The following is an 18,070-nucleotide window of genomic DNA, read 5'->3' as shown; positions in this document are numbered from 1 at the left end:
GCAGGCCGTTAGCTGTGTTCTTGCTGGGGGAAACAGTCTGTTTCTAAGTTCCCTTTCCCCATGATTTGAGAATTCCTCTTTTGAGCCCTCAGTGCTTTGAAGAGACCATTACTCTCAGAAAAGCGTAACTATCCCACACCTTCTGTGACTAAACAAATAAATGGCTGACCTGTCAGTCTTGGCGTTTAAAAAGAAAATGACAGCATGACCAGGACATTTTCCAGAATCCTGTGTTTTGTACACCAAGTGACACTTTGGATATAGAATGAAGCAACTTGGAGCTCATAATGGCCAACTTGTCAAAGGGGAGCAGCCCTCAGGTGTGGCCAGTAGCCTCAGGGTAGGACGGAATTCTTGTGCCATGAACAGTCATCCACTGAGAGGCCCCCCTGAGTCCACCATGGGGGTGTGTCCTAGGGTGGCGGGCCTGAGTGGGGGCTCATTCTCTCACATTTTGAGTCAAATCATTCAACAAAAGTTTTTAGGGACCTCAAATTTTAAATCCCACGATCCAGAAGAGTCTCTGTGAGATGTTGGCCTCTTTGGGAGACTGAGATTGGACGAGGGGGGAGTCCGCATTTCCTGGAGTCCACTACTTCTCAGTGTTCAGAAGGGGAGGGGGTCCCGGGGCTGTCAGCCAGCCTCTGGGGACTGGCCTGCTTCTGCTCCCTCAGCTTCCACCTGGTTACCCTTGCCCAGCTTTTTTACGCTCTCCAGAAAGGCCTTCCAGGTCTCTGGCACACTCTTCTCCAGAAGCCAGCCCTCACTCACGCACTCAGGGTCCTCGGGGTTGGACACGCCTTCCAGTGCCGTGTGCAGGTAGCGCAGCCCAATGGTGATGGTCACCTGATATGGGGAGAGGAGACTTAGAGGAGGTCTGGGAGAAGTAGCTGGGGTGGGAGCTATTAGGAAACCATGGGGGCCACCACCCCGCTCATCCCTGGGGCTCTTAGAACAAGGCTCTGGTGGGTCTAGGTTGGCAAAGGGCTGCCCACCCCAGCCAGGCCTGGGCACTCCAGATACCTGCCTCAGCTGCAGCCGCATTTTGGGCCCCAGTCTCCTCCCTTTCCAGCCACCCTGGGCTTCTTTGGATCCCTGCTATTTTCTCTGCCTAGAACATTGCTCCCCTCCACGTTCACCTGTCACTTCAGCTACAATGCCCAACGGGTGCCCCCCTCCTTCCCCTCAGGTCTGTCCCATCCCAGGGGCATTAATTCTGGGCTCCTCCCTGTGCCTACCCCACCCTCACTTCATTCCTAGCATGTTGCTTGGCACATATTGGGTGCTCAATAACTTTGTTAGACAGAATTAAAAAGTCACCTCCTTTTCTGCAAACAATATACTAATGTGATTTCCCTCTCCTATTATTTTTATTACTCTGAGAATAAGTGGGTGATTTGTTTGGATCTGTTTACTGGCAGTCACTAGGGCAGACTCTGGTGCCAAGATGTCTGAGTTCAAACCCCAGCCCTGGCACTTAGCCAGTCATGTGTCCAGGAAACCTCAGTTTACTCCTCTGGTTTGCAGATTTTCAGATGAAGTACTGCCTGCTTCATGCATATGCTGTGATGCTTCACTATATGTACCTGGTACACAGCAAGGATGCACAGGAGTGTCAGCTGTAATTGGTTATTAGTCAGTGTGGTAAGTATTGTTTTCACTTTTCTCATCATGTATTGTGTTAGCCACTTGATTCTACACAAATTCCTGGTTTGCTGTCTTACACTCCTCCTTTGATGATACAACAAATTCTGTGAGAGGACTAGGCCTGCTGATGGAGAATGTCTGCCATCTGAGGGCAGAGATAGCCCCTAATGCATCTTGTTCACCCACTATCCCAGCCCGTAGATCAGCATCCAGTGGTGGCAGGGACTCAGTAAACATCCTGTTGAATAAATGCTCTGGGAGCATTTTATAATTACTATAATAGATGATAATAGTAATAAAATATTTTTAAAGTGGAAAACTCACCTCCTCCAGGCAGTCCTCTTGGTGTGCATGTGCCCACTCTGATTTGTTCCTGCTTTTCTCAAGGAGGCCCCTGTTGCACTATGAATTTTGCATTTGATATTGGCACTCCCTTTGGTTTATGAGTAAGATGTCATCTCCTAACTGAATTATGAAACCCAGGAGGGCATGGCTCAGGGCAGAATCCTATGATCACCTCAGCCACCCTTGTACTCTTACAGAGGTTGCCCACTAAAGGCCTCGGGTGAAAGTCAGGAGCATTCAAACTCCCTGTTTCTAGTGAACAAGCAGTTCCTCATCTTAAGCAATCATTAGATTCCTGGCAAGGTGGGTAAACTGAGAGGCAGCCAATTGAGCCCCATTTTCTCAATAATTCTGCTATTCTTTCAGTCTTCTTTTCATGGGTTTTCAAGGGACATGACCTTTTTACCTTCTCATTCTACCCACTCATTCCCAAGACTCTACCTCAAGGAGTCCATGACCAATAAATCATCATGAATATGCTTGCTTGTGTTTGCCTCAGTATTAAAAGAAGTCCTCCCTCCACCACCACCACCCCCACACACACAGGCAGTACAGCTCCTCTGGTGTGATGTGGTGAGTTAGAAGTGGTGTGTCTCAGCTGAGAGCACATGGCTTTCCGTAGTACTAAGGATTGACTTACTTAAAGGAACTTTTCAGTGAATCCTCTCTGGTGGGTGAAGTTTCCTCACCTAATGTTTCTGTACGTTTGGATTTTGGAGTTTGGGTTTTCTGCTGTCAGCTCAAAGCAGGGGCCCATGAGTCACCCTATGTGCCACCATGGTTTACCACTCACTAACTCAGGTTCTTGTTCAGCACCCAGGACAGCGCCCAGTACTGTTTGAGAAGTATCTCTTCAACGAATGAATAAATGAGGCCTTGCTGCATTTCAAGCCCTGTAGCTACAGACAGGAATTAATCTTTACAGATGAGAGAATATGAGCCTATAAATAATTAGAATAACAGGTAAATTGCTACAAGAATCTCAGGAGACTCTCAAATCACTTACTGAACACCTCAGTGTGCCTGTTATCTCCTGTTGCCTCCCAACAGTCCCAAAGCTAAATGCTGTCAGCCCTGTATAACAGAGAGGTTAAATAACTTTCTAAGACCTCAGACTAAAGAAGTAGAGACACAGGATGAACCTCTAAAACATGCAAAGTGAAAGAAACCAGATGTAAAAGGTCACATATTATATGATTCCATTTATATGAAATGTCCAGAATAGATAAATCCACAAGGACAGAACACAGATTGGTGATTGCCAGGGACTTAGGGGGAGGTGTGGAGGGGGACTGACTGCTTAATGGGTATGAGGTTTTCATGAGGGGGTGATGGAAGTGTTTTGGAACAAGATGGAGGTAGTGGTCCCACAACATTGTGAATGTGCTAAATGCCACCAAATTGTTCACTTTAAAATAGTCAATTGTATCTGCTATGAATTTCAACTCAATAAATTCTCTTTTTTAAGTGATAAGACAGAAACAAACAAACAAAAAAAGTGGAAGTGCTGGTGTTCAAGCCTGGGCCTGCCTGACCCATGGTGGACAGAGGGCTGGTTCCGAGGAGGGAGACGTGTTCCAGGCCCAGCTTCACCCCATCAAACCCCAGTGGGGCAGGTCCCTCTCACCCTGCCCTGCACTGGCCCGGGACCTACCTCGAAGAGCCAGACAAGGAGCACCACGGCGCCCATGGAGTTCATGAGGTTGCTATAGTAGCTAAGCAGGGCGGCCCGGCAGCCGCGCACCCACAGGTTGAGCTCCTCCGTCTGGTGGTCGTAGCTGTAGTGCGCCGAGTTGTTGGTGAGCTGGTACTGGATGCAGGGCCGCGGCGAGTTGGGGTTGCAGCAGCTGAAGGGGACTCCATCCAGCAGGTACCGCCCATCCACATTGCTCTTGACACGACTGGAGGAGAAACAGATGGCTTGAGACCAGCTTCTGGGGTGCCAGCTCCGCCCACCCCTCACTCTGAAAAGCTAGAATATTCACTCATTCATTCATTCATTCATTTGCTCCCTGAAGAATTATTTGCTGTGCACCGAGGATGCACCAGCCACTGTGCAAGGTGCTGAAGATGGAGCAGTGACCCTGGAGAGCTGATGCCCCAGCCCTCCTGGAGCTTATGTTTAGATGGTTGAGATAGATGGTAAACCAAGAAGCAAGTAAATGGGAAACACACATATTCTGGCCCTTGCTTAGCAATGGAGATTCAACAAAATAAGTTTATAATGACATTTCAAGAATTCTGTGGACCTGCTGATCCTGAAATTGCCCAGCATTTACCCCCTGGAACCCTCTGAGCAACCTTTGGTTAAAACTTAGATCCAAAATGCTGTTTACTGTACTGCTCTGCCAGAGGATGGCCTTTAGAGATTCAGTGTTTCCTCATGATCTTGGATAACTAGCAGTAGGAAAAGTAAAGAAATCACAGGTTGGGGCATTTAGACAGGAATGAATCATGCACATGAGGAACATGCTCATTCTTTTATTGTCCATTGTTTAACCTGACTGAATACAAAATCAACAAGAGCACTGTACTCCTGGCAACTTTTATGTGTGTCACGTGGATTTTGCACTGTAGACATTTAACACCAGTCTGCAGGGTACTGCATTGCTTTTTATAAAGCCCAAAATAAAGATTTACTTAAAAAAAATCATCCAACCACTCTTTGTGCTGTCAGTCTCTGGCATGCAATGATTTCTTGGAGCTGTACCAGGCTGGTAGGAAGAGCAACAGGACAGGTAGTGACTGTGGAATAAGGCTCTGCCTAGCATTCGTGACCAGCAGATTTAGCCCCCAGCCTCCTCTCCAACCTCATTTCCCTCTTACACATCACTGGGGACCAAGGACCCCTCTGGCTGGATCAATTCTGCTCAACAGATGTTTCCAGAAGGCCTGGGTCTATGCAGGAGTCTTTGCCCACGGCTGGCTTACCATCCACATTGAGCTCTGCCCCCAGCTGGATGGGAGCTCCTTACTCACCTGAAGGATGCAGCTTGCACAATTTTACATTTCTCTATTTATGCATATATTGGTTAGAGCACACCATACATTCCTGCAGGTTCAGAATTCAAAAAGGGCAGCCATCTTTACAGTGAAAGGCCGCCCCTTCCCCATCAGGCAAGCTGGGTATGTCCTCCCTGATCTGAGCTTGCTTACCCAGGTGACTTTATGTCAAAATTCATGGAACTACACACTGAAGATTTGCACCCTTGGTTGTGTGCATGTTATCTGGAGTGAAAAAGGTGTTTTTTGGTTTTTTGTGTGTGTGTTGCATGTGAACGATGCATTACATAATAGCAGCAGACTTCTACAGCACAAGAATAAGGAGCATGTAACTGTTTAGAAATTATTTTCAACAGTGTTCATTGGAATGATAATTGTGCTCTTAAAAAAAAAGATGTCTGTGTGTAGCTTCTAAATAAAATCTCAATACAAAGAAAGTCTACCACTCATTATTGTCCCTTAGCCTCTGGGTGCCCTCACTGTGGCCAGCTCTGTCTGTCCTTCTAGGGAGGCCTGGGTGGACAAGCATGGACAAGCAAACTCAGATTCTGCAAAGTTCTTATTCTTCATAGGTTTCCCTTTTTTGTGTGTATATATATACTTTTAATGGAGGTACTGGGGATTGAACCCAGGACCTCATTCATGCTAAGCAGGTGCTCTACGACTAAGCTATTACCCTGTCCCCTTCTCTCTCTTTTTATTTTAACCCAAATGGTAACCTTATACACATTCTGTCTTGAACCGTTCTTTTTTCCCTTAGCAGTATCTTAGAGTTCTTTCATATCTATGATGGGGAGTGTTCTCCAGGTTTAAATGGTAACCGCAGATGGCCCATGGGGTATTATCCAGTTCCCTACTGATGGATGTTTATTCTTTTTCATTATAGGTTATTACAAGCTATGGAACATAGTTGGGGGTTTCCCAGTCTCCTGTTAAAACAAACATGGATATGGGTCATTTTGCACACTGGGAATATATCTAGAGGGCAGATTCCTAGAAGAGGCATCCCTGTATCAGAGGATCCATCTGTGATTGCACCTGAGCCCTGCCCTACCTCTCCCCTGGGGGTTGTACAGTCACACTCCCAGCAGCCACACAGCCACACCCATACAGATTTTTGGTTTTTGCCAGAATAATAGATGAAAAATAGTATCTCAGGGTGGTTCTAATTTCCATTTTTCTCATTATAAGTGAAGTTGAGTATCTTTTGATATGTTTAAGATCCACTTGTGGTTCCTTTTCAGTGAACTCTCTGCTGCTCTGTATGATTAGGACCTGAGGAAGGCTCTGCACAATGTGGCCTACTTGGTTCCAGAATAATCCTCACCTGCATTATGACAATTGAATTTCCACACACCCTGCAGTCCCTGACCTGCTTCATGGACAGGACCCACAGCCCAGAGAATGGATGGCCTTGGGTGCGTAGGTGGCCCAGGACCGTGATGGCAGCTGGACCACCTGTTAACTCCTGGTTCATCCCTCGGGACAAGTACCTTAACCTCATTGGGCCTCAGCTCCCTCATCTGGAAAATGGAGTTGAGGTGAGGATCGTATGAAGAGAACCAGGTGAAAAGGCTTAGAAGAGGACCTGGTACATAGTAAGTGGGCAAAAAATGTGGACTCCTGGGCCTGGGCTGGGCAGGATGCCGAGCAAGAGCCCTCACTGACGTGAGCTGTGTGTGCCCTCGGGGAGCAGCATGTGAGACAGGCCACCTGACACTGCTGGGGGCCATCACTTGTGCATGAATGGCGCCGGCCCTGCCAACTGTGGAAAAGAAGCAGTGAGTGCCTTCCGTCAGGGCAGCGGCCGTGTCTGCGAGGGCAGGGCTGTGAGACATCTGTCCAGTAATGGAAGTGGCAGCTGCTGACGTTCAGCTACACCGTGAACTCTGTGGGAGCAGCTCTCCTGCCCAGCCCCCAGTGTGGCACCTGTGGGGTGGTCCTGGGTGGAGGACTGAAGCAGACGGCCTTCAGCCTGGGGCTCCTGCCCCTCTCCTGAGGGGCCAGCAGCCCCTGTAGGACTGAGTAGATGCCCCCAAGACCAACCCCAGCAGGCCTAACACTATTCGGCCCTCTTCCTCACCTACAGGCTGTCCCTTGAGCCTGTTTCCACCTGCACAATGTCCCACCTGGGCCATTCCCAATGTCCCCATGGGGAGGAGTGGGTAGAGCAGAAAGAGTTAGCCTTTGAGTCCCAAACCTGCATTTGTGAAGCGTGGAGCTTCACTCTCTGGACCTGTGTGAGGTGGGATAATCAGACCCCCTTAGCGGCTGTGGGGAGGTTTAAAAGAGGCAGTTGGAGGAATGCATTTGGCACAGGTCTGAGGAGAATGCTGCTCCTCCCCACTCAGAGACACCTAGGGGGCACCCTACAACCCACCAGACTGTTCTGCCAGGGAGAAGTCGGGCCTAGGGTGGGGCAGGGCCTCACCCAAAGCCACACGGGAAGTGGAGGACCAGCCCATAGCAGTTGCCCCCTCCTCCCCTCAGAGTTTCCTCAGAGTCTCTCGGTTCTTCCTGCCTGTTGGCTTTTCTAGTTAAACTTTCTAGGAAAGTATGAGTTCTCTCCACTCTTCACTGTCCCAGAGCCCTTCCCTGTCCAACATCATCTCTCCTATGCACTCTCCAGGTGTCCCTAAGCTGGGGTAAATCCTACAGGTCTGCCTTATACTCCCTGAAGGAGGGCTGTGTCTCCCCTCAGACTGGGGCTCGCTGAGGACAGGGCCCTGGTCAGCACGGGGACATGAGCCTGGCTCAGTGGATGCTGTGGTTTCCCCAGCTCCCTCACCAAGCCTAGGATCTCTTGGGGTCCCACATATCTGGAACTACCCCTCCCTCCCCTGCAGAAGCACTGTCTTGTTTACTTAGTGCTTGCCCTGGTTCCAACCACAGATTAAGGCTCCACTCACCCTCTTAAGACAAAGCCAGGCAGAGGAGAGCTCCTTAGGGTGGTGAGCTGGCTATTTATATCAGAGTATTTCCCAGGCTACAAATCTCTGCTCAGGGCTCACCAAGTCTTGTAAGGGTCTTGATTAAGATAAGGCTTTGTTATAGTTCAGTCTCCCATAGCCAAGTTACATATGACTTGGGAAAATCATCATGTTAGAGTTTTCCTGGAAAAACCAACATAATTTAGTAGGTGAATCAGTAAGTCAATAAGGAAAGCTGTATGGCAATGAGCAGGGGAGGGGAGAGGAGGGAGCCAGGACTGTAACTGAGAATAAGTCCACCCCAACCAGAATGCCAGCTGAGTGTCTCCGACTATTTCTAAGAGGGATCTCATCTAGTAACAACCTCAAAACACAGATCATGGCCTTCCCCACACCAAGCATAATACCAGTCTGTGTGCTCCTCTGACTGAACAAGCCCTTCTGTCTCTTCCAAATAAATGTACCTCATTAAAGGGTGCACCTCTCTCTGGGGTAATGGAGAAACCTGGCAATTCACTTGACCTCTGTGAGTCTGTTTTCTCACCTGAGAAATTACAATATAATGGCCTGACAATAATACAACAGGGGCGTGGTGGGGATTAATTGGGATAATACACATAGAGCACCTGGTATACAGCAAGTGCAGTAGTAGTATTTTGTTGAAATACTGATATTAGTATTTATTTGATTTCTTTTTTGAGTAGTCACTGGAGATAAAGTACTGCAAGTGATGAGGGAGGACAGAAGAAGGTGGGGCCCCAGCCCTGTCCTAAGAGAGCCACAGTCTTGGGGGAGAGAGGGGAGACACAGCCCCATCCTCAGGGAGCCCCAGTCTGAGGGGAGGCACAGCCCTGCCTTCAGGGATCCCCTAGCCAAGGTCCAGACTTCTGTTAGTTGTTTAGGAAGAAGGAGCAGATGCCATCGCCTGTGGGTTCCACGGGAAGGACAGTAAAGTGAGAGAGCTTCGTGCCAGCTTCTCCCTCAGACTGAGGGCCCCAGGTCAGTCCTTCCTGGCCGACAGTTCCTTCATACTGACAGTGCCAAGGCCTCTGAGCTTCCTCATGTTCTGCCTCTCACCCCAAGACACTGAAGCTCAGCTCATCCTGAAAACAGGGAGAAACTTTAAAGGAATTGTAAACTGGCTGAAAACCTCATGTTCCTCCTGGTGTTGAGGCAGTAAGGTGCTCATAGCAGCACCTTAGGGGGTGTTCTTGCCAAAACTGAACCTGAATCTAGCCGCACCTCAGCCCTGACTGCTGGTTTACAGGGAAATGCTGGAGACAACAACATGTTAGATGACACCACTTGGCTGCAACGGTCCAACCCCAGAATGTGGGAAATTCTGCAGGACAAATGGCCAACTTCCTCCAAGACACACGTGACATGAAAAAGGTAATTGTTTAAAGTAAGAGACTTAAGAGACCAGTGTGTTTCAAATCCTGATTTGAACAAACCAACTGTAAAAGACATCTTGAGATAATCAGAGAATAGTGAACACAGACTGGGTATTAGATGATAGTAATATTAGTTTCATTGAGCATCATTAATATTGTGTGGGACAGGCTGAGGTGGGATCTGGCTACCAGGCTACTTGCCTGAGACAGGGGGCCAAAGGCTTGTAAAGTCTTGTAAAAGTCTTGAATTGTCCCCACCTGAGCTCTTTGATCAGCTCAGACGCCTTCAGGAACCAGCTGTTGACCTTAAAGATTCCCCTGGGAAATCTCTAAAACCCAGTCATTCCTCCTTGCTTGCTGAGCCCACAAGCACCCATGCTTTTTCCTAGGGGACCCGCAAGGGGTACTTGGGAGGCCCAAGGAAGCCCTGGGTGCAACAACCCAGCTCCTCCTCTCAGGTGAGGACTGGTAAGGACCTGAACTTTCATGCGTCTAGTCCAGCAGGGTACACATCAAACAAATGGAAAGAGAAACTCCAGGGACAGAACCTGCAGAAATGATCAGAAGTCATGGGCACTGGACACTGCCCAAGCCCAGTATCAGCATCAGTGCAGGATCCTGGTGCATTTTCTCCAGATTTCCCACCTCCTGACCAGCTCGCTGGTCCTGGGACCGCCTCCCCAGAGTCCTCAGGGTCAGGGAGGGGAGTACGACTCCCCCTAGTCCTTTGCTGGCTCCCCAGAATTTAGTGGGGAAAGGGAAAAAGGGAAGAGTCGGAGCAGAATTCCTTTTTAAGAGATCTTGTAGGAAGATAATCCTGCCCTCCTGGTAAGCCCCACTCCTGCTTCTCTTCACTGGTGTTGCCTCAGACTCCAGGCCCTGAGGCTGCTGCTGAGAGAAGCCAGGAGGTAAATGCTTACCACTTTCAGTGCTGGGATCTCAAAAAAACAAAAAACACCACAATTTATGTTTTTAGGGGAGGATATGGGGGACCTGGCTTTACCGAGTAAATTTCTTAATCCTCTTAAATGAAGCAGTTGAAATGTGAACAGAGAACAATTTTATTGTCCCTGGATGGGGGAGGCGGGGGAGGCAGGAGAGGGTGGAATCAGTCCACATTCTCCCATTCCTGTTTGTTCATTCCTTCTACCCGCAGATAAGGCTGTGCTAGCTCTGGCCCCCAGGCAAATCCAGCTCCACAAAACTTTCTGGACCCTGCCCCAGGAGCCTCATTTTGCTTTTGGGTGTCATTTGGGTGAATTGATCATTAATTAAGTAGTTTGTGGGAAATGTGATCCTCTCTTTGTGAAGGTGACCTATCAGGCTGTACCCTTGGCAGCAGAGGAGTATGACGTCACAGGGTGGGTGGTTGGAAAAGAGAAGAACATTTCTGTTCTAAAGTTGCATCTTCTCCAGTAAAATAAATAAATAAATCTAATTACCTCTCCCCTCAAAAAAAAAAGAAAGAAAGAAAGATAGTTGCATCTTGAAACCAGCTTTGTCTTGCTGGAATTTGAACCTAAGGTAAGTAAGAGAGAGACCAAGACAGGGAATCAAAGCCTTCAAGGCCCTTCCAGTTCCATCTATAATGGAAGTAATGAGAACAACATGAATGCCTGCCTAAGGGTATCCGTCCGTTCCATGGAATTTTATGCAACCATTAAACATGATCATTTTAGACAAATAGTCTATGAGCTCACCTATACTGTAATCTAAAAAAGCCAAATGCTTAGAAACAGAGACTAGGATGGTGGTTGCCAGGGACTGATGCAGGTTAGGGGGATGGTGGTCAAAAGGGATTCCGGTTACAAGTAAGTTCTGGGAATGTAACGTACAGCATGATGACTCTAGAATTATCAATACTTGAAAACTGCTAAACGAGTAGGTCTTAAAAGTTCTAAGCACACACACAAAGTTAATTATGTGATGTGATGCAGGTGTTAGCGAGTGCTATGGTGGTAGTCATTTTGCAATTTATAAGTGTATCAAATCAACAGGTTGTACATGCTAAACTTATGCAATCTTGTCAATTACTGAATATCTCAGTAAAATTGGGAGGAAATGAGTGTTTTGAACATTACACAAATGTTGTACTATCAAAATGGGGCACTCAGTTGTATTTATACTGTGGTTACACTACGTCATGTAAATGTTAACAAGACTAGACTGAAATATGGAAAAAGTAAGGCCATTGATCAGTTGTGGGTGAGAATTTGACTTGAATTTCTTTTTCTGTTTTGTTTCTCTTAATGTTGTCACTATATTTTTTTCCATAGCCGAGTAACTTTTTTCCAAGTTGAGGGAGTCAGGAGAGTTTCACACCAATAAATTGGTATGGGGCATTGAGGTAATTTTGATCAAGTTTAACGTTTGCCTGAAAATCTAGATACACCGAACACTGGGAGTGGAGCAGCCTGGAACGTTTCTCTGCCCTGGGAGAAAAGGGGATTTGGGGATTACAGAGAGCTCTCCTAAATCTCACCAAGGACTGACTCTGCAGAAGACAATCAAGGAAAAAGACAGAGGAAAAGATGAGAAGCCCTTTCCCCTTTATCTACCATCATCTCCCTCTCTCTCACTCTCCACATCCCCAGGGATTCTGCATGTCCCTCTGGCTTCACAGCTTCCCAAGGCAACTTATGCAAATCAACTGCTTTGCACTGTCCCTGTGGACCTGTCCCCTAGGAAGGGCAGGCTAACAAGCCTCCTTGACAAGGGATTTGTAGCAGTAATCCCCACTCACAGAGAAAAAACTCCTGAGCAGTGACCTTCATTCTGACTTCCCTTCCATCCTAGGAGCAACTAAGCTATCCATCTGGGGTTCACCGGTGTTGTCTGGGCTGCAACCATCTCCCACTGCCTGCCAGTGTGCCCGACGCCCAGCATGCACGTCCCCTGGGATCACCAGCCTCACTCAAATAAACCACCTGGATGAACAACTGAACCCCTAGCCTCAGCCAGGGAATGGGGAGAGTCGCTGGCTCAGGGCAGGCCGCCCTTTCCCTGGAAAATGACTCAAGACCCACAATAGTGGGTCTTTTGGAAGAGTGGCATGCCGGAGTCAGCCCATGAGGGGATAGCACAAAGGGTGAGGTTCTCTTTCTCAGCATCACCTTCCTACGTCCCCCCTCAGGATTTTATTTTTGCACATGCCAAGAAGACTTTAGGAACACTTTATCGAGTTGCACTGTCATGATTTAAGTGGTAAATACCAGCAGGCATTTACTGACCACCTGTCCTGTGCCTGGCTCTAGACAGAGCTAGGAGATGACCTCCAAGGCTGTGTATCCTGGTACCTTCATTTAAAGCTGGGCAAGCAAAGGCCCAGGATGTTAAGTGTCTTGTCCAAGGTCACCATCTAATTAACAACATAGTCAAAACTACTGTCTAGATCCCCGACCACCCCATCCTCTGCTCTTTCCACTGTATCCAAGGACAGACACCTTGAGAATGGATGCTCAGGGTTGAAAGGTTGAAAAACGAGGGAACAAACCAAGAAATCTACACTTGTAGGGCTGAATCCATTCACTCTGAGTGAATGAGACAAGAAGCCAGATAACGTCTCAGTATATGTGACCCACGAATTCCCTCCATCCCTCCTGCATGAAGCAGACACACAATCCTGGCTGGGTCCCCTCCCCCTCCCGGGGCCCCCATTCAAGCAGCTTCCTCCAACCTTAGCCAAACATTAGGTTGAACCATATGGGACTGCTGTTTTTATAGGTCAAAAATGATAGAATATCGACAATTCCATATGGTCCAACAAAATACACCTTCACATACGCAGTAATAAGTTGTGCCCCCAGAGCACCCAATGGGGAGAAAAAGGCACTGGACAGGAGTTAGAGGCTTGGGTCTCCGTGTCCCCATATCACTCTGACCCCAGAACTAGAGGCCACTCACTCTTTGACTTCTTTGGAGGAAAAATCCAGGTAGCGGTTGCTGATCCACTGAATCTCAAACCAATCCCGAAAGCCATTGTTGCCGCAGCACTTGAACTCGATCTGCAGCATGTCGATGGTCTTCTTCATGAAGCACCTGCCCGGGGTGTCTGTGTCCCGGTAGAACTTCATGCCATTCTTGAGCCCATGGGCCAGGGTGCTCTCCAGAGAGCCCCGCAGTAGGAAGCAGCAGAGGGCCACCAGGAAGAGTGCAATGTTGAAGAGGACACAGACAGCCAGGTATGACTTCAGCCAGGGCTTCCACTTGGCATACTTGGCAGGGTCCAGGGCGTCATAGCAGATCTTCCCAGCCAGAGAGTTGAAGACACAGGACAGCACCCCCATCCCTATCAAGGAATTGGGCACAAAATGGCTCTCAGAATTGTCCATCACATCGCTCCTCTTCCGCAGTTCAATCTTCAGGAACAGCCCTAAGCCAAAGATGATGATACCAGCCAACACGGAGAGCCAGTTCATGAGCCAGAGCCCTTGGGCCAACTTGACCCGCTTCTTCTGGTCAAATTTGATTTTCAGCAGCGCCATGCTTGCACAGTGCAGTCCGGGCAGCCTCCCACAGCACAGCTCCCACTCCTGACCTCAGTGAGCCCAGAGGCTGAAGACTCAGGGCCTTGGGAAGGGTGCAGATGGCCCAAGCTGCAGGGAGCTGCTCTGGGGGCTGCCCATGTTGTGCCCCTAGCCTGGGACCCCCGTTAACTCAGTAGTGGAAGCCTCAGAATCACAGCTCATGAAGGGGCCAGTTCTCAGTGTCGTTTCTGCAGCTCCCTTCCCAGCCAAGGAGGGACAGCCTGAAGGCTGCAGATTAAAAGTGGGATCCACAAGACATCTTGCTAATCTCTTTAGCCAGGTTCATCCCATTAGATAAAGCCGTGCCAGTTTCAGAACATGGCCAAGAGGAGCCTCCACAGACACACTGAGGCAGAGAGCTCTGGGTTCAGCATGGAGAATCAGGAGCAAAAAGGCCAGAGGAATGGGCGATTATATCTGGAGGTTTGGCTCAGATCACGTGTCTCCCTAGAAGCGTGTTTCCAACCCAAACTCTTTTGAAATTTAAAACTTTCTATGGGAAAAAAAGACATCATTGTCCAAGTTGAAAAACAAATGACAGATGATGAGAAAACATTTGCAACATGTGAAAAAAGAATGAATGAGCAAAAAAAAAATTTAATTCCCACAATTTCACAATCAAAAGATCAACAACCAACAGGAAAAAGAGGCCAAGGACAGGAACAGGTGATTTATAATAAGCGAACTTGGAAAGTCCAAGGGTCTTCAAAATATGTCAATCTGAGTAGAACACAGGGAAATGTGATTAAAACAACAATAAAAGATCAAACTTGACCTATCAGATTGAACATCTATCAAAATTCTTTCACCGAACTGTGTAAACAAAGATAGTAGAAATGGAGATGTACATTTCTGATGAGTCTGTACATTTATTATTTTTTTAATTAATAGACTTATTTCTTAAAGCAGTTCTAGGTTTACAAAAAAAAATTGGACAGAAAGTGTAGAGTTCCTATATGTTCCTTCCCCCCACCACCAGTTTTCCATATGATTATTAACATCTTCCATTTGTGTGATACATTTGTGACAATTGATGGATCAGTTTTGATACATTATTAACTAACACCCATAGTCCACATGAGGGTTAACTCTGTGTATTGCACAGTTCTGTGGGTTTTGCGAAATGCTTGATGGCATGTTTTCACCATTATCATAGCATACAGTAGCACACAGAATATTTTCACTGTTCTAATAATCCCTGTGTTCCACCTATTCATTCCTCCTCCCCTCCCTGCCCAATCCCAGGCAGCCACTGTCTCTACAGTTTGGCCTTTTCCATGTCACAGTTGGAATCACACAGCATGTAGCCTTTTTGCGCTGGTTTCTTCCCTTAGCAATATGCACTTAATGTTCCTCCATGTCTTTTTGTGCCTTGATAGCTATCTATTTATCGCTGAAGAATATTCCATTAATATGACTGTATCACCATGTGTTTATCAATTCACATACTAAAGGGCATCTTGATTGCTTCTAACCTTTGGCAATTATAAATAAAGCTGCTACCAAATTCTATGCAGATTTTTGTGTGGACAGAAGTTTTCATCTCATTTGGGTAAATACCTAGGAGTGCAATTGCTGAATCTCTGGAGAGACTATGTTTAGCTTTGTGGGAAAAAAAAAAAAAAACTGCCAAATTATCTTCCAAAGTGGCTGCACTGCTTTGCATTCCCACTAGCAATGAATGAGAGTTCCTGTTGCTCCACACCCTAGCCAGCATTTGGTGGTGTTAGTGTTCTGGATTTTAGCCATTTTAATAGGTGTGTAGTGGCATCTCACTTGTTTGAATTTGCATTTCCCTAATGGCATACAATGCGGAGCACCTGTTCATACGCTTAGGTGCCATCTGTGTATCTTTTTTGGTGAAGTGTCTGTCCAGCACTTTTGCCCACTTTTTCATTGAATTCCTTGTTTTCTTTAGACTATAAGTTTTTTACAGCCTTTTGGGAGAGTAATGTATCTCTACTAGAATTTAAAATGCACATTCCAAGAGATCCAGCAAATACAGCTCTCAGAACAGCCTGTGCATAAGTGCAAAGAGTTTTAAGAATAAACCAAACAAATTTGTCCTCAAATTCAGGTTCAGCAAATACCAAAGATGTCTTCCTGATTTGAATAAGAGACCTCCTCTTTAAGATCTCCAAATCACTAAGTAAAATCAAATGAGTATTTCTCCACACGAGGAAGAGGTATGAGAACAAACCAATGTGATTTTTTTCTCCTGCAGATGAGAAAATCAGAGGGAATGAGAAGATGAAAGATTTGATGTAGAAAACAGAAACAAACATTTAAAAATAGTTCTACAGGGATAAACCAATTAGTCAAGGACTTCTTTCTCCTCAGATGACCCAGAGGTGTCTACCATGAGGAGGGGCAGGGTTGAGCCCGAGGCAAGTCTGTGGACGCCCCATGGTGGCCAGAAGTAGAATGACTTCAATGGATGGAAAAGGGAGATTTCGCCTCTCAAGCTAGACCTCTGAGGATGTTCAATTATCTAGAAAGGTAAAAGAGAAAGAACAGACACATCAGAAATGTCCCTGGCCAAACCTTCCAAGTAGGAAGCAAGGCAGGATATGATGAGGAACGAGCTACGGAAAGCAGACTGCAGAGGAAGGACTAATGCATCTCTGGTGCAGGAAGGGGGAGAGCTGCCTACCTCCCCTGCTGGACCAATGGATGTGAGTCTAGATGCTATAAATCTATTACAAAAATAATAGAATTGGTTACTTGAATGAAGAGTGATTAGTTTTTCTTCTTTAGAATTTCCTTTAATGTTATTATAACAATGGAATGACAATAAAGAAATTTATACAATGTTTTAAAATAAAGGAGCCCAAGAGATCATCTCTCTGGACCTTCCACCCACGGAAGAATGAGCACAGGCTCTATGAAGAATTAACTGACTTTTGTATTCTTAATCCTTTTCCTTTGTCATCATCATAACTTCTCTTTACCCTATACTCTTTTTCTTTCTTTCTTCCTTCTTATTAAATACATCATACCTAAAGAGCATAAAGAATACTGCTCATTAAATAAATAAAGGAAGGAACTACAAAGCAACAAAAACCATTTATCATGGACCTTTGCCCTCCCTCTTTCCAGGAGTAATCCTTGTTACTCCTCAGAATGAGGACCAAACAGGGTCGTTAATGAAAACTCCATAATGAACCCAAAGTCCGCTTTGACAAAAAACTTTGATAAGAACAAACAAAGCAAGACCATAGGATTGTTTATAAAAGAATATTTCAGGAAAAGTTGAACAGCAAGAAAATATCCCTCTGAGTGTCCCTCTGTGACAACCAGCCAACCCAGAAGTTCAACCTGCACCTGGCTTACAGATATAATGTCCCCAAGTTTTACAGCCAAAATGTAAATATCTCCAGGACAGCAGAGGAGTGCGTGCTCCTCCTGCAGGTGCCAGACTGAGTGCAAGAGTGAGATTATACTACTAGATTTCACTTGACATGTATTTGTTAGCTGAATTTAGGCGAAAGCAGGAAGAAGAGAGAAGTGAAAATAGTAACCATACAGGTTCATTTTTATGTGAGTATAAGCATCTGAAAAATAGCCATCTTAAGGAGACAGTTGTACACAGTCTTCGACTAATTAAAATATAAGTTAAAAAAAAGAATAACGCTCAAATGAATATCCATATTCCCTCCTGCAGCATAAAAACTGGAATATCACCAGCACTGTGAAGCAACCTGGGGTGTGCCTCCTTCTATGCTCCCAGAGGTAACGTGAATTTGGTAATTATTCTTTTTTTGATTTGCTATGCATGTATGCTTCAACAAGATATTGTTTAGTTTTGCATAATTTTGAGCTTGCCAAAAATAGAATCATAGGATAATTATTTTTTGCTCTTGCTTTTTTCATCCCAACATTACTTTGAAAACTTTAATGCATACAGAAAAGCCCACATGTCATAAATGTACAGTTTGATCAATCAGCATTACAATTTGAATTTCACTGATATTAATACATCATCTAAAGTTCATTAGTTTTTTAATCTTTAAATGTAATTGTTTATATGTCTCAGGTATGCAGCATTATAATTCAACATCTGTATATGCTGCAAAGTTATCACCACCACAGTCTGTTTATCATCTGTCACCATACAGTTGACCCCCTTCACCCATTTCATCCCCTGAAATGCCCTTCTCCTCTGGCAACCACTAATCTGATCTCAATATCTATGAGTTTGCTTTTGTTTTTGTTTGTTTTGGGT

At 46.1% G+C, this 18,070-nt stretch overlaps 2 protein-coding genes across 4 annotated transcripts in view; one reads left to right on the top strand and one right to left on the bottom strand.

Annotated features, from left to right (window-relative positions):
• UBR2 (ubiquitin protein ligase E3 component n-recognin 2) overlaps positions 1 to 17,745 on the top strand; it is a 117,608-nt gene extending 99,863 nt beyond the window's left edge. Inside the window, exons 48-51 of one of the 3 annotated variants that reach the window (XR_012062138.1) lie at positions 1,528 to 1,644; positions 6,240 to 6,536; positions 9,193 to 9,317; positions 17,510 to 17,745. The gene's annotated coding sequence lies outside the window, so the exon portion shown is untranslated. Of the gene's footprint in view, positions 1 to 1,527; positions 1,645 to 3,460; positions 5,315 to 6,239; positions 6,594 to 9,192; positions 9,318 to 17,509 lie in introns of those variants that run through there. The other 2 variants (XR_012062140.1, XR_012062139.1) reach the window with 2 other exon arrangements.
• On the bottom strand, positions 368 to 14,427 carry PRPH2 (peripherin 2). Its single transcript, XM_006201999.2, has 3 exons — positions 13,223 to 14,427; positions 3,647 to 3,893; positions 368 to 846 (listed from the first exon to the last, which is right to left on the bottom strand). Exons 1-3 carry the CDS (start codon positions 13,801 to 13,803, stop codon positions 634 to 636), a joined length of 1,041 nt encoding a protein of 346 aa, XP_006202061.1. The 5' UTR covers positions 13,804 to 14,427; the 3' UTR covers positions 368 to 633.
• Positions 17,746 to 18,070: the final 325 nt, after the last annotated feature.

This window comes from Vicugna pacos, chromosome 20 (assembly GCF_048564905.1).
Source record: "Vicugna pacos chromosome 20, VicPac4, whole genome shotgun sequence".
In the NCBI taxonomy this organism is placed as follows: domain Eukaryota; kingdom Metazoa; phylum Chordata; class Mammalia; order Artiodactyla; family Camelidae; genus Vicugna; species Vicugna pacos.
The sequence above is the reverse complement of the archived record's forward strand: the minus strand, read 5'-3'. Positions and strand labels throughout refer to the sequence as shown.

Coding starts and splice junctions, on each gene's coding strand:
- PRPH2 (XM_006201999.2), bottom strand. CDS start 13,803: ATGGCGCTGCTGAAAATCAAATTTGACCAGAAGAAGCGGGTCAAGTTG. Junction 3,894..13,222: donor TCCTCCAAAGAAGTCAAAGA/GTGAGTGGCCTC, acceptor TTTCTCCTCCAG/TCGTGTCAAGAGCAATGTGG. Junction 847..3,646: donor TCCTTGTCTGGCTCTTCGAG/GTAGGTCCCGGG, acceptor TCCCCATATCAG/GTGACCATCACCATTGGGCT.